At 38.8% G+C, this 14,038-nt stretch overlaps 1 protein-coding gene across 1 annotated transcript in view; it reads right to left on the bottom strand.

The window, feature by feature from the left end:
• LOC131534012 (gamma-tubulin complex component 6-like) overlaps nucleotides 1-13,705 on the bottom strand; it is a 29,511-nt gene extending 15,806 nt beyond the window's left edge. The window contains exons 1-17 of the mRNA XM_058766581.1: nucleotides 13,561-13,705; nucleotides 11,655-12,451; nucleotides 11,404-11,567; nucleotides 10,043-10,259; nucleotides 9,490-9,651; nucleotides 8,937-9,058; nucleotides 8,134-8,197; nucleotides 7,863-7,972; nucleotides 6,419-6,510; nucleotides 6,087-6,226; nucleotides 5,299-5,448; nucleotides 4,887-4,968; nucleotides 3,222-3,310; nucleotides 3,034-3,149; nucleotides 2,258-2,396; nucleotides 1,896-1,955; nucleotides 70-1,803 (exon numbers count right to left, since the gene is read on the bottom strand). Of these exons, the coding sequence (XP_058622564.1) occupies nucleotides 70-1,803; nucleotides 1,896-1,955; nucleotides 2,258-2,396; nucleotides 3,034-3,149; nucleotides 3,222-3,310; nucleotides 4,887-4,968; nucleotides 5,299-5,448; nucleotides 6,087-6,226; nucleotides 6,419-6,510; nucleotides 7,863-7,972; nucleotides 8,134-8,197; nucleotides 8,937-9,058; nucleotides 9,490-9,651; nucleotides 10,043-10,259; nucleotides 11,404-11,567; nucleotides 11,655-12,416 (4,203 nt within the window). The 5' untranslated portion in view covers nucleotides 12,417-12,451; nucleotides 13,561-13,705. The remainder of the gene's footprint in view (nucleotides 1-69; nucleotides 1,804-1,895; nucleotides 1,956-2,257; nucleotides 2,397-3,033; nucleotides 3,150-3,221; nucleotides 3,311-4,886; nucleotides 4,969-5,298; nucleotides 5,449-6,086; nucleotides 6,227-6,418; nucleotides 6,511-7,862; nucleotides 7,973-8,133; nucleotides 8,198-8,936; nucleotides 9,059-9,489; nucleotides 9,652-10,042; nucleotides 10,260-11,403; nucleotides 11,568-11,654; nucleotides 12,452-13,560) is intronic.
• Between the last annotated feature and the right edge of the window lie 333 nt (nucleotides 13,706-14,038).

Genomic DNA, 14,038 nt, shown 5'->3' with positions numbered 1-14,038 from the left:
GTCAGAGGCGTGGCCATGGATGTTCGGCGTGGAAAGGGGAGCGGTCACTTCAGAAACATGTTCGCCAACTCTTATATGGGCATCAGAGGCGTGGCCATGGATGTTCGGCGTGGAAAGGGGAGCGGTCACTTCAGAAACATGTTCGCCAACTCTTATATGGGCATCAGAGGCGTGGCCATGAATATTAGCTGTGGGAATGGGAGCGGTCACTTCAGAAACATGTTCGCCAACTCTTATATGGGCATCAGAGGCATGGCCATGGATGTTCGGCGTGGAAAGGGGAGCGGTCACTTCAGAAACATGTTCGCCAACTCTTATATGGGCGTCAGAGGCGTGGCCATGAATATTAGCTGTGTGGATGGGAGCGGTCACTTCAGAAACATGTTTGCCAACCCTTATATGGGCGTCAGAGGCGTGGCCATGAATATTAGCTGTGGGAATGGGAGCGGTCACTTCAGAAACATGTTCGCCAATCCTTATATGGGCGTCAGAGGCGTGGCCATGAATATTAGCTGTGGGAATGGGAGCGGTCACTTCAGAAACATGTCCGCCAACCCTTATATGGGCGTCAGAGGCGTGGCCATGAATATTAGCTGTGGGAATGGGAGCGGTCACTTCAGAAACATGTTCGCCAACCCTTATATGGGCATCAGAGGCATGGCCATGGATGTTCGGCGTGGAAAGGGGAGCGGTCACTTCAGAAACATGTTCGCCAACTCTTATATGGGCATCAGAGGCATGGCCATGGATGTTCGGCGTGGAAAGGGGAGCAGTCACTTCAGAAACATGTTCGCCAACTCTTATATGGGCATCAGAGGTGTGGCCATGAATATTAGCTGTGGGGATGGGAGCGGTCACTTCAGAAACATGTTCGCCAACTCTTATATGGGCATCAGAGGTGTGGCCATGAATATTAGCTGTGGGGATGGGAGCGGTCACTTCAGAAACATGTCCGCCAACCCTTATATGGGAGTCAGAGGCGTGGCCACAGACATCAGAGGAGGGCAAAAATGAGATCAGTGCTGGATCAGGATCATGGCTGTTATTTTTCATATCAGAATCAGACTCTGACTCATGGATGCCTCTGAGAAGAGACACAGATTGTTCTTGCTCTGGCTGAGAACAGTGAGAGGGCTGGCTGACACTCTCACAGGACTTGGCTTCCTCTGTTGGCTCCTGGGCGGCTTGCTTTGGCTCTGAACCTGTGCTGGCCGCCGAGGGCTCTGTTGCTGTCTCTTCTCCAGTCGGTTGTTTTTCTGTACACTGGCTATCTCTATCTGCCTCGCATGATCGCTCTTGAGTGGTTTGTGCAGGGGTGTTAGACTCAGAGCGGATTGGGCGCTTGTTTTGCCCTGAGGCAGTGGAGTCTCCCAGCTGCACGGAGCTCTGTGAAGGGTGTCCATGAACACTAGCCTTTGGGTGACCTGCTGGCACCTCTGGAGTGAACTGACCCAGTGGGAAGCTGGACTTGGACGCGTGTCCGTGTATATTAGGTACGGGGACAGACTCTAGGAATTCCGAAACGTTTTCACCGACACATATGTGGGAGGTTGATGGGTGTGGCTGCTGTGGGTGGGGTTTCTGAGAGGACTGCAGGAGGTCAAATCCAATGTCGTGGAGGGCATGGGTCACGGCACCACTATAAGGGATGCATGGAGGCTTTGGGAGGAAGTCAGCAATGTTGCTTTCCTCTGATATGACAGCTTGTGCTTCACCAATGGCAGGAGGACAGGGAGGAACAGAGGATTCTGGGAGAGGAGGATCTGCTATTTGCTGTTCTCGTAGATTCTGCTCCTCAGAGAGCTGCAGACAAACGAAATGAAAACAATTAAAACAGCATTAGAGTAGGTTGAATTTATGATGCTATAGATGAGTATAAAGAACAGCACACAGACCTCATTGTGTAGTTGTACAGGGGGACCCTCCTGACCTAAATAAAACTTCTCCAGAAGAGCCTGAACAGAAATCATAGCACCTCAGAGATAAAGATTTCCCCTTATCCGTCACTTCAAAATAGTACTTTAATGGCAAATGCATACGTATCTCTTAAAACTATCAAGTACAAATACCAGACAGTTAAAAGTCTAAGGATCTCAGAAAGGATGGTTCACAAACTGTGAGAACTGGAGACTTTCATATGACACAAGTGAGATTTTAGATAATATATTAGACAGGTCCTAAAAATGTATTTTACAAATGCAAAAAATCTAAATGGGCCGAACTCTACAATAAAAAAATCTTAAGTATGATATCAGACCTGTACATTCATTTGTTCTTGCTGCAGGAAGTTCACTCTGCGCTCATCGAGTTTCATCCTCTGCACCTTCCACATGGCTCTGAGCTCTCGTCTGGCAGCAGCTTCGGATAACTGACTGTACTGAGCGATCAGATCCATCCTGAACACACAGAAAATACATCATTTAATAAATGTCTTTGATTTCTCTGGATATTTGAGTTCTTTTATAAAGTGCAACAGTGCAAAAAAACCCTATTAATTCTCTTCACAGTGAAATAGATTTTTATGGATAACATGAACTTTTCAAGACAGACCTACCATGAGCTCTGAGGGTGATACGATATGCAGCTAAAAGTCAAAGCAATTTCAACAAAAATGCCTTTAATTGCCAAATTCTATGTGTATGTCTAGTTGTTTGCCTGTTTTGCAATAAACATTAAAATATATTTTATTCCAATTAAAAAAAAAAAGTTCAGTCAATAGTTTTACAATTTATCGTTGTTCATTTGAATACTTGATTTGCAATGCTTTATGGGATAAGTAGTTAGTTCCCTGAGAATAAAATCTTGTACCTTTGTATTTTTTCTTAAATACTTCTCTGGTTTGAATCCAATATTATAATGTTATGATTCATCTTAGAGCTGTTTGTTTTGATTTACGGCTGAGAATGCTTTACTGAATAAACTGCTCAAATGCCTGTGGAGAATATGAATGGGAAATAAACTTCCTGTGGGCGGTGACTGCTCCGCTACAGTCTCTATCGTCCTTTTTTCTGATTGTTACTGTATGCCGCCCACCGTGCCCGGCGCTCCAGCTGCTCCTCGAGGGCCTGCAGCCTCTGCTCTCGGTCTCTGAGCTCTCGAGTGTAGCTGAAATCATCTTCCTGCTCATTCCGTCTCGCAGCACTACGCCACTGAAACCACAGCCATACAAGTTAGAACTGCTGAAGATGGTTTTACTGACTGGTTATTAATATGCTCCTCACCTCCTGGTCGAGCTCCAGCTGCTGTTTCAGCTCTTCAAATCGCTCTCTCTTCTGGGCCTCCTCCAGCAGACGCTGTGACACCTGCCGACCTGCAGGGGGCGAAAGCGAGAACAGCGGGGCGTCAGCTGTAATCTCCATTCATCTGACTCTGTGGGGAGGCATTCTCTCTCCTAGTCGTCCTGACAATTAATACTTGACCTCTACGAGGAGAACAGCTGTGTGTACTCCTCACGCGAAAAACATTGTTTACTACACATTGTTATTTTAGTATCACTGAAATACTATTTCAGTGTATGTTAATATATTGAATTAGATTTATTTTGTCTTTATAGTTTGTTTTAGTTTTTGTCATTTTAGTACTTGAGAATGAGAAATATTGCCTTAGCAACAAGTTGAAATTTTGTACTTATTTTAAATTTTTGTAATTGTATTGTGTTTTTTTTTTTGTGCCATTATTAGTTTTTTTACGATGTATATTTAGTTTTAGTTTAGGTTACACTTTATTTCGATGGTCCACTTCAGACATTCTACTAACTATAAGTAACTTTGTAACTACATGTCAGCTAATTCTCATTAATTTGCAACTACATGTCTACTAACTCTCAGAGTAGACTGTTAGGGTAGGTTTAGGGTTAGTAGAATAAGTTGACATATACTTGCAAAGTTTCTCATGGTCAGTATGTTGTATATTGTGCACCCATCAAAATAAAGTGTTAGAAGATATTAAGCAGACAGTCTACTAATACTCTAATGACTGCTAGTTGACATGTAGTTGCAAAGTTACTTACTGTTAGTAGAATGTCTAAAGTGGACTATCGAAATAAAGTGTTACCTTAGTTTATTTAGTTTTAGTCATCTTAGTACTTAAACTAAACAAGAATGAAGAATGTCTCTATAGTAACTAGTTAAAATTCTGTAGCCATTTGATAGTTTTTTTTGTCATTTTTATTATTTTAAGTATGTCTACATAGTTTTTTATTAAGGTTTAGTTTAGATTTAGTTTGTTATTTTAGTACTTAAACTAATTTCGAATAAAAACGAATATTTTCTTATTAGTAATGTATTTTTTTAGTCATTTTTGTATTTTTTTTAAAAGTATGTCTATATAGTTTTCTTTTCGTTTTAGTTTTAGTACTTGTATTTTAGTCGTTTTATAATTTTATTGTATTTTTGTATGTCTTTATAGTTTCTATTAAAGTTTGGTTTTAGTCTATTTAGTTTTATTTTAGTACATAAACTAAACCAAACTAAACAAAAATAAGAACTTTTGTAGTTGTGTTATAATTTTAGTAATTTTATTGGGTTTTTAAATTTTTTATTTATTATTTTGTTTTTTATCAGGTTTTAGTTTTAGAATATTTAGTTTTAGTTAGAAAAAAATACAAAAAATAAAAAAGTTGCCTTGGCAATTAGCTGAAATAAAATGTGCTTAATTTTTAAGCAGCAATGTGGTTCTGTCCTAAATGGCTAACTCAACGTGAACTTGCAGGCCCATAGAGTTTCCCATTTCTTATTTCATAATTTAGAAGGGTGCTATTTGGGACATGGAACTATGATGAAAGTCAAGTCTGGCTATGCAAGACTAATTTTACCCAGACAGAAGCTGCTAACAGAATCAGGTGTGTGTGTGTGCGTTCGTGGGTTTTGATGGGACAGATTTCTGACCTCTGATACTCTCCAGGGTCTTGGCCGCTGACACTCTGACCTGGTTAATGAGCTCCTGTCGGGCCTGTTCAGTCCGCATGGCCTGACAAAACACAAGTTAGAGAGAGAGAGAGAGTGAAAATAAAGGAAGACAGACTTCAGCGCAAAACAATAAAGTACATTTTAGCCCAGGTCAGAGTGTCCTGATGAAACTGGGTTAATGGACCAGCTTTTAAAATCTCATCTGTTGCCATGCCAACAGCACCGCCTCTGCACCATTATTGGCTCTGAATTCAGGAAGCATACTGCAGACATATAAACACTTAACCTGGATGAGCTACTTTAAAAACCTCATCATTAATTTACAACATATCAACATCTCCAAAACAAATCTCCACAAATCATTCAATCAGCATGATAACAGGTGCAGCACCTGCTCCTCCCTGCTGATGGCGCTGTGTCTAGCGATCGTCTCCATTCGTCCACGATACACAGCGCAGTCTCTCTCAATCTCCACTACTTCCTGCAGGGAAAACGTCACAGAGATCCAGGGCACCGGGACATCCGACCAGAAGATATAGTGCTGTTCAATGGACAGATGGAGTTAGATGGCAACTTCCAATGTCGTAATTATCTCCAATAAAATGTATTTTTATTTATTTATTATTATTTAATTTATTGTACATTGAGAGTACAGTTCAAATATTTGGTGTCAGTATGATATATCTATTTTATTTGTAATAAATTAATACCTCTATTCAGCAAGGATGCATTAAGCTGATCAAAAGTAACAGTAAAGACAAAAGATTAAAAAAAAAACGCTTTCTATTCATCAAAGAATCCTGAAAAAAAAAGTATCACAATTTTCACTAAACAATATGAAGCAGCAAAACTGTTTTCAACATTGATAATGATAATACATGTTTCTTGAGCAGCAAATCAGCATATTAGAATGATTTCTGAAGGATCATGTGACACAAGACGAGTAATGACGCTGAAAATTCAAGCTTTGCATCACAGGAATAAACTACATTTGATAATATATTCAAATAGAAAACAGTTATTCTAAATTGTAATAATATTTCACATTATTACTGTTTTTTCTTTCTTTTATAAAATAAATGCAGCCTTGATGAGCATAAGAGACTAAAAACATTAAAAAATCTTATGAACCCCACAGTTTTTTAGCAGTAGTGTATATTAAGCATTACATAAGTGCACCTGTGGGCAGCAGATTTTTAGTAGGTTGATTGTTTTCCCGCAGACGTAGACGTCATTGGCGATGTGTTTGAGGAACACCGGCACACAGTCCTCCGCATCCCGCGAAATCAGAGTGTAGCCCTGCGTCCAAAAGTTCTTATCTGAGGAAACAGATTCATTCATTTTTAAAGGGGTTTTGCATAAATTACATATTGATTTTAAGACTGTTATCACTGATGTAACTGCACACCATCAAGATAGTCCAAGAAATCCATAATAATGCAGCAGAAAAATGGATGGATTTAACCATCTGAACATTCAACAAAATTAAAGCATGAGATTGAGAAGCTCACCTCTGTAGGTCAGATAATCCTCATTGACCTCGATCATAAACTCTTTATATACGTCACGGAAGACGCCACTATACACCCAGTCTGAAACAAACCTACATGCCCACACGGAAATATTTAGTTAGTTATTAAAACAAGAACATATCATAGACAACCACTGTTCTATAATATATATTATTTATAGAAAGCTACATTATAATGTAGACTAACCAGTCTAAACTACGTAACTATAAAAAATGTTTTTTTTTTTTTTTTTTGCATTAAACAATGACATTTATGCATTTGGCACATGCATTTACACTAAAAAGTATACTTTTGTCCCTAATATGTATGCATTACCTTAGCATTGTTATCAACACGAACTACTATTTGAGCTAAAGCAAGGCTAAAATGAATTAATTATAAAAATAAAAATATATATTTTAAGAATAACTTTTCTAAACAAGGATGTCACTAAAAATGTTTTTGCTGTTACTGAAAATGGATGAAATGACAAATATTAATATAATAATAATAGTATCACCATTGCAATATCAAAGTTAAATACAAAAAAAGTTAGAGCTTTAGAAACAAATAAACATTTATAAATAGATTTTTTGTGAAATAGGTTATGGGAAACTGATGACAAATAATAATAATAATTTGATTATCAGAACACTGCAATAATACAGCAAGATAATAAACAGCTCCTAAAAAATTATTTTACAAATACAAAAAAAAAAAAAAAAAAAAGAATCTAAATGGCCTCAACTCTACAATAACTCACCAACGGATCCAACAGTTTAAAGTTAAAATGGCTTCATGAGGGATTTGTTTCTTAAAACACAGCTTTTGGCTTCACAAGACATTAATTGATGGACTGAGCCATGTGGATTACTTGATTATTGCGATGTTTTTATCAGCTGTTTGAACTCTCATTCTGACGGCACCCATTCACTGCAGAGGATCCACTGGTGAGCATGGAATGGAATGCTATATTTCTCCAAATCTGTTCCTATGAAAAAAACAAACCTATCTAGCCTGAAGGTGACTACATTTTCAGCAAATTTTCATTATCGGGTGACATCAAGCTCATCGATGAGGCATTTCTGAAACGGAGCGTGAATGCAAATGTGTTAGAGGGCATGATTATCAATTTTGTTTTTGGTACTTGACAGACACAACCTCTATAAGGGAAAGAGCAGCGTGATGATTCTCCATTCATATTGCATAAGAACAATAACAGCATACGGGTTTGTTCCAACATGAGGGTGAGTAAATAATAGCAGAGTATCTGCATTGTGTATTTAAATGCCAGTCAGACACTACAGCATCTCACTACCATTTCATGGTATCACTCACTCGGAAAATATAGGGTGTCAAAAAAACACTCTGCTCCTAAGTGACCTTCCTGAGCTGAATAATAGATAAATAAATAAAAAGAGAAAGGAGGAGATGAGTTTCTCACCGTGTGTACGGCTCGCAGCTGCTCTTCAGCAGCGACAGCAGCACCGGATGATTCTCATTACTGCAGTTACTCTGAGCTTCATTATACAGACACGACAGCAGCTTTACACCCTAAACACACACATCACACTGCCATTACACAAACACCACGGCAGACCTGCAACACCCACCTGTCTCCAACACTTCTGAGCTGAAAACAATGTCTTCAAACTCGACTTCAAAGCTGATGTCTCTGACAGAAGTATTTAAAGCGTGTGACGAGTGTTTCTTACCACGGGGAACGTTGCTCGTCCCACTCCTCCGATTCCATCCACACAACACAGCTCTGACAGATACCTGATCAGCACACACACGCACACATTAATTAGACATTATCTGCTGAAACTCAGTTTACATCCATTTCTTTTCTTTGTCCTGTTGTCCAATAATTATAACAATCAGGGCTCATCAACAGGGATTTTTTTCTGCTTACCCAACTGGGAAAGTTAGGAAACATATTTACTTAATTTTACATTTACATTTATAATTTTAAATTACTTTTTAATAATAATACACATTTTAAGTATGTATGTATACTTATATAAGTATTTATAGATATTTATATTTTATGTGCATACACACACATAAAAAATGATACATTTAAATATTAAGAATTAATTTCATATTTACATTTATAATTTACATATCCCATTTTAAAAATATAATACATATTTAAATTCTTAATTTTAAAATGTTTAAAAAGTTATATAAATTATACGTTTATATAAATCATAAATGCATCAAATTTAAATTAAATGTTTATATATAAATTAAATGGATGCATAAAATACATATTTAATATTTAAAAGTGAAATAAAATGTATAAAAGCATCATACATTTTTCACACAAATAAATGTTTTTATTTTTTGGTCTGGAGTTAGTGTGAAAAAGTGAAGTCATCACCCATTTTTATCACTTTCCAAAAATCCTCGATGGAATAGGAGTTCTGCACTGTAAATATTGCATGTTTACACCCTTGTATTAAAAAAAGTAAAAAAATGATCCATTTTAAAGCACAGCTGTGTGAAGACTTACCTGAGCTGACGGCCTAGTTTGCGGAAATGACAAGCGATAGTTAGGAGACTGAGAGAGGCCGGCGTGCTCAGCACACACGCTCTGTAATAATGCAGGTAACGCCGCAGCCCACCTGCGAAGGCCTGAAACACACAAGCATCTGTATAACATGTTGTTATAGGAAAGGAATATACAGGATTAGGGCTGCACAATTAATCGAATGCAATTGTCAGGCGCATTTTGTCAGTAAAGCCCATATATTGTTGTAGTCGTGTGTTTATTAGTCACGTTGAGTCAATAAAAGCAGTGAAATCTTCTTTTTATTCAGCTACAACTCTAGGGTTTTTCTGGATTTGTTCTGCGGGGCGTAATTTGGAGTTTCTCTGGCCTTCGGATGGAGATTTAGTGCTGATCACAGAACCGTGCTTCACTGAAAGATACGCATGACAATCGCAGCTTCTGCCTAATCCTGATTGCGATTTCATTTCAATTTATCGTGGAGCCCTATACAGGATGTGAAATAATGGTCCTGGATCAGTCCTAAAGTACTGTAAGAAAAAACAGTATGTGTCACCTGAAAGACAAGTCCCTTCTGACTCGTGCTTCTCAGAGAGAAGCGGCTGAGACGCAGGTAATGTGTGCCGTACTGCGCCAGCTCACCCAGCAGTCGAGACACACTCTCAGGGGACGTCCCGGACACACATATATCCGGACGAACATCAAACTGCACACTAGCCTTGAGCAGAAAATGAAGCAAGTCAAGAAAAAGTTATTATTCAAATTAGGTGCTTAATTAATTTCCTAATAATAAATGTTCCGTATCTGATTTCAAGGTTTTCCAAAATATTTGCCTCTGGCATATTACCATGCAGTTGCTAGGGTTTTCTGGGTAGTTCTTTGTGGCCCAAGTAAAAAGACTAACAGTGATGCTTAGGCTCCATGTTTCACCCAAACAAATCCTAATAGTTCAATTCAAGTCCTGCCTACATTGTTTCACTCTCTATTGTCACATTATGAATGGTAGATGTGCTAAATTTCATTGTTGTCAATTGTCTTCACACAAAATGCTTCTGTGGGTCGTCACACATTACAAATGTGTTTTCTTGACGTATATTTAATTGCTCTACCTCGTTGAGTGGAAACGTGGCAGAGGAGACCCCGATCAGCACGTTGAGAACGTCTTTGACCAGCTGACTCTGGCAGTCCAGCGGCAGCGGCAGGAGTGGCGATGGTGTCTGTGTGGACAGAATGTTCCTCATTTCTCCCTCCCACAGTCGGTACAGTTGATCAAACGCCTCTCTGCCAGCCTCTGTCAGGTACGGGGGTTCCTTCTGACCCGGCGGGCTGAAGGACACAGAGATAGAGAGAATGACAAATGTGAACCATGTTCAAACTACTTTGAAACTAGTCAGCAGAGGTCCAATTCAATGCATAGATTTGGACTGTCCACCCCAAAATTTTAATTTCTGTCAGAATTTACTGACCCTCATTTAGTTCCAAATCCGTATGACTTTCTTTCCCTTTTGAAACAAACACTTAAAAGAAATATTTTGAAGAATTTTGGTAACCAAACTGTTGATTCCCATTGTATGACCAAAAAAATATATTGGGAGTCAATGGGAACCAAAACTTTGGTTACCAACATTCTTCAAAAACTTTTTCTTTTGTGTTGCACAGAAGAAAGTAGGTCAGGTTTGGAACAACATTAGGGTAAGGAAATCATGACAGAACTTTCATTTCTGGGTAGACTATCACTTTAATAGTTTGTAATAATTAGAATATTGTAAAGTATTCATTATTATACTTTTTTTTAAAAATTATTATTGTTACTTAATTATTTTAAGAAATATTTTTAATTTATTACCCAAAATACAGCTCTTGACCAAATGAAATGTAAAAAAAAAAAAAAACATTTTTACTTTTTATATTTTCCATTTTAGTGTTATATTTTTTTTGGTGATTTTGTCATTTTTTAGTACTTTTTCTTTTTATGTATGTCTATATAGCTTTTATACATTTTTTATTTCAGTTTTAGTTATTTTCATAGATAAAGTTAAAATTAGTTATTTAAAAAGCTAATTAAAATGAGTAATACTGCCTTGGCAACTAGCAGAAATGAAGAAATAAAAGGTATTATAAAAGTAAAAAAACGTTTACTTTACTTTAAAGCAACAATTGTTTAATGGTTTTATTATTAGTTTCAGTTTTAGTTTTAATTAACTATATTGGGCACAAATTATATTTGTCTACAATTTAACTGTTTATCCACAATGTTTAATCTAATGTTTATCTTCATTTAAGAATAAGCCTTTAGATCAGGTTTTTGAAATCATAAGTGTTAAAGTGTTTATATACTTTTGTCTGACAAAGTGTTTTTGAAAATAATTATGAATTAAAACTTGGTCAATTCAGTTTAATTGATTTGGTGCAGATTTGAAAGAATCACGATCAAATCAGACCACTATCAGCGTGCTTGATTCTCTCTCACCAGCCAATGTTCTCCCAACAGCGTCGTCTGCCGGGCACAAACGTCCGCAGGGCCTCCCACACGTCGATCTCAGGACTAGGACTCGTCTCGGATTGGGAATCTGGAGTCAGATTAGAGGCGGACTGGAAGCCTTCATCATCAGACTGATCCAGACACAGAGGTATCTGCAAAAACGAGAGCATATAAGCTACCGGGTATGACAGTTCTCAGGAGAAAACACTAGTACTACTGGATGAATTTAGCATCTCCACCCGAATACTGAGTCCAGTAAGGTCTGCGTTGCTTGGAACGGGCGGCAGGTCCAGTCGGACGTCCATATCTGCTGTTCTGGAGTGCTGTAGGGCACCAAACAGTGACAGTCGGGTCTCTCTTTCAAACCTTTCCTCAGTATCTGGTCTGCGTCCCAATCTGAGCAGCCCGGTGCCCGGCGGAGCGTCCATGATGCTCAGGGTCCTACAGACACCCCCAAAAATGCTCCATTCCTCCCCACAGATCAAAGACCACGCCCTCTCCTCCAGCCGCTGCATGTCCCGGCTCAGGTACCCACCCAACGGAGGTCTGCGCTGCACGGGACGCTCCCGGCGCATGTAGTCGCGACTAAAAGACAGAGGGGGCGGAGCCACGGACCCAGCCAGCTGCACCAGGAGCTCCAGGATGGAATCGAGCTCAGACAGTCCGGAAGAGACCGCTCCGTCCCGTAGCTGACCCAGGAGCTCCTCCAACCTCTCCGCCTCCTCGTTGCAGCCAGACACGCGCAGGTCGAATGAGATCATCAGTATTTTATTATGGGCGGGTGTGTTCGCCAGGGCGTTCGGTGGCGGTTTGGGTGACCCATCCTGGAAGAGTCCGGCGAGGAGCGCGCCATACACACGCTTGCGCAGGGTCCGACGCGCAGACTCCCGGGACGCTGCACCCAGAGCGCGACGTTTCCATGACAACCCGGAGAGGCTGCAGTCGCAGAGCGCACCCAGCAGCCCCGTGATGCTGACACTGTTGCCGTGGCAACCGGACATCTTAGTGACAGCGCACAATCATGACGCAGCAAGACCTGCACAAAACAAATGACATGAAATTCAACAATATACACAGAATCAACTGTCATCTTGCCCTTAATTGAATACATTAAATAAAGTATCTTTGAGCTAAGGTATAATACTTTGTGTATCGTTTTGAATATTAGCTATATTAACATCTTACGTTTAGTATCAGTGTTGGGGAGGTTACTTTAGAAATGTAATAGGTTACAGATTACAAGCTACCCTTTTTTAAAATATAATATGTAGTGTAACTATTTCAATCACTTTAGAAAAAAAGTGTAACTGATTACATTTGATTACTTTCCTAAATTTCTAATTTATGTTTTCAACTGTTATTCATTTTGAAACACAAAGTAGTAGTACTCTACACAGATTACTGTCAAGACTTTCAAAATCCTTCATCTCTTGAATTAAGATGATAAAAAAATAATTTTAAAGCACAGCCAAAGAAATCCACCCCTGGTTTCACAGACAAGACTTAAGCCTAGCCCCAGACTATACTGTAAATCTGAGCTGTTTCAAGTAAAAGAAACTTAAAACATATCAGTGCTTTTGTTTGTCTCAAGATGGACACCAGTAATGTTCTTTTCTAAGGCACGTTTATAAAAATTACTTAAATGTCCTAATTGAACTATGGCCTAATCCTGGTTTAGTCTAAACCCTGTATGTGAAACCGGGCCTAAATCTGTGTGTGTGTGTGTGTGTGTGTCTGTGTGGAAATATTCAGATGTAACCCTCTTTGTAATCGTTAACATTTTCATAAGTAACTGTAATTGAATTTTTTTTTTTTTACAGTTACATTTATTTTGTAATTAAATCACGTAACTCCGTTACACGAAACTAGTTACTCCCCAATATTGTTTAGATTGTCATTTGTTGTATCTTTCTGTTTCAATGAATGAAGCATAACTTACATGATTCAAACCCAACAGCCACAGCAAACAGATAAAATATATCCTTATATATAATTACTGAAGGTTTATTATACTCACAACTGGTTTATTTATCAGATAAACACATTTTATTTGCCGTATTTAATACTGAAGGCTGTAAACAAACACAACTGCAGCGTACAAACGCCGTCACGCTCACATATACGTGTCTGAGATCATTTACTCACGTTGGAACTCGAGTTTAAGCTGTCCGAGCTGCAAACGTTTATCCCACATTAGATAATAAATATTATTCCTAATAAAAAATAAGCATTTGGTGCGCATAAGCCCACAAGAGCTAACCTTCCTTAACCACCGCGCTACACACTGAACTCCCGCCCTCTCTGTACTCTCATTGGATGAATCGTAAGCGCGTGCGCATTCATTGGCTAAACCAGAGACACGTGCCCGCTCTCTCAGCCATCTCATTGGATCAAACTTGACATGCACAGGCAGTATTATTACAGTACACATTTCCGGATGCTAAAAGCGTCCACTAGCGGCGTAGCGGCGAATATTCATGCATTTGTTTCTCATATGAGGGCACGAGATTTGCATAAATGCATTACATTTGATTTTCTGTATGTGATGCACATTCTTTAACTATTAATAATTTATTTCTTATTTTTACACTACTTTCCCTTTAGGTGACTCCAAATATTGCTG

Source organism: Onychostoma macrolepis, chromosome 25 (assembly GCF_012432095.1).
Source record: "Onychostoma macrolepis isolate SWU-2019 chromosome 25, ASM1243209v1, whole genome shotgun sequence".
NCBI lineage: Eukaryota > Metazoa > Chordata > Actinopteri > Cypriniformes > Cyprinidae > Onychostoma > Onychostoma macrolepis.
This window is presented reverse-complemented; position numbering and strand designations above follow the sequence as displayed.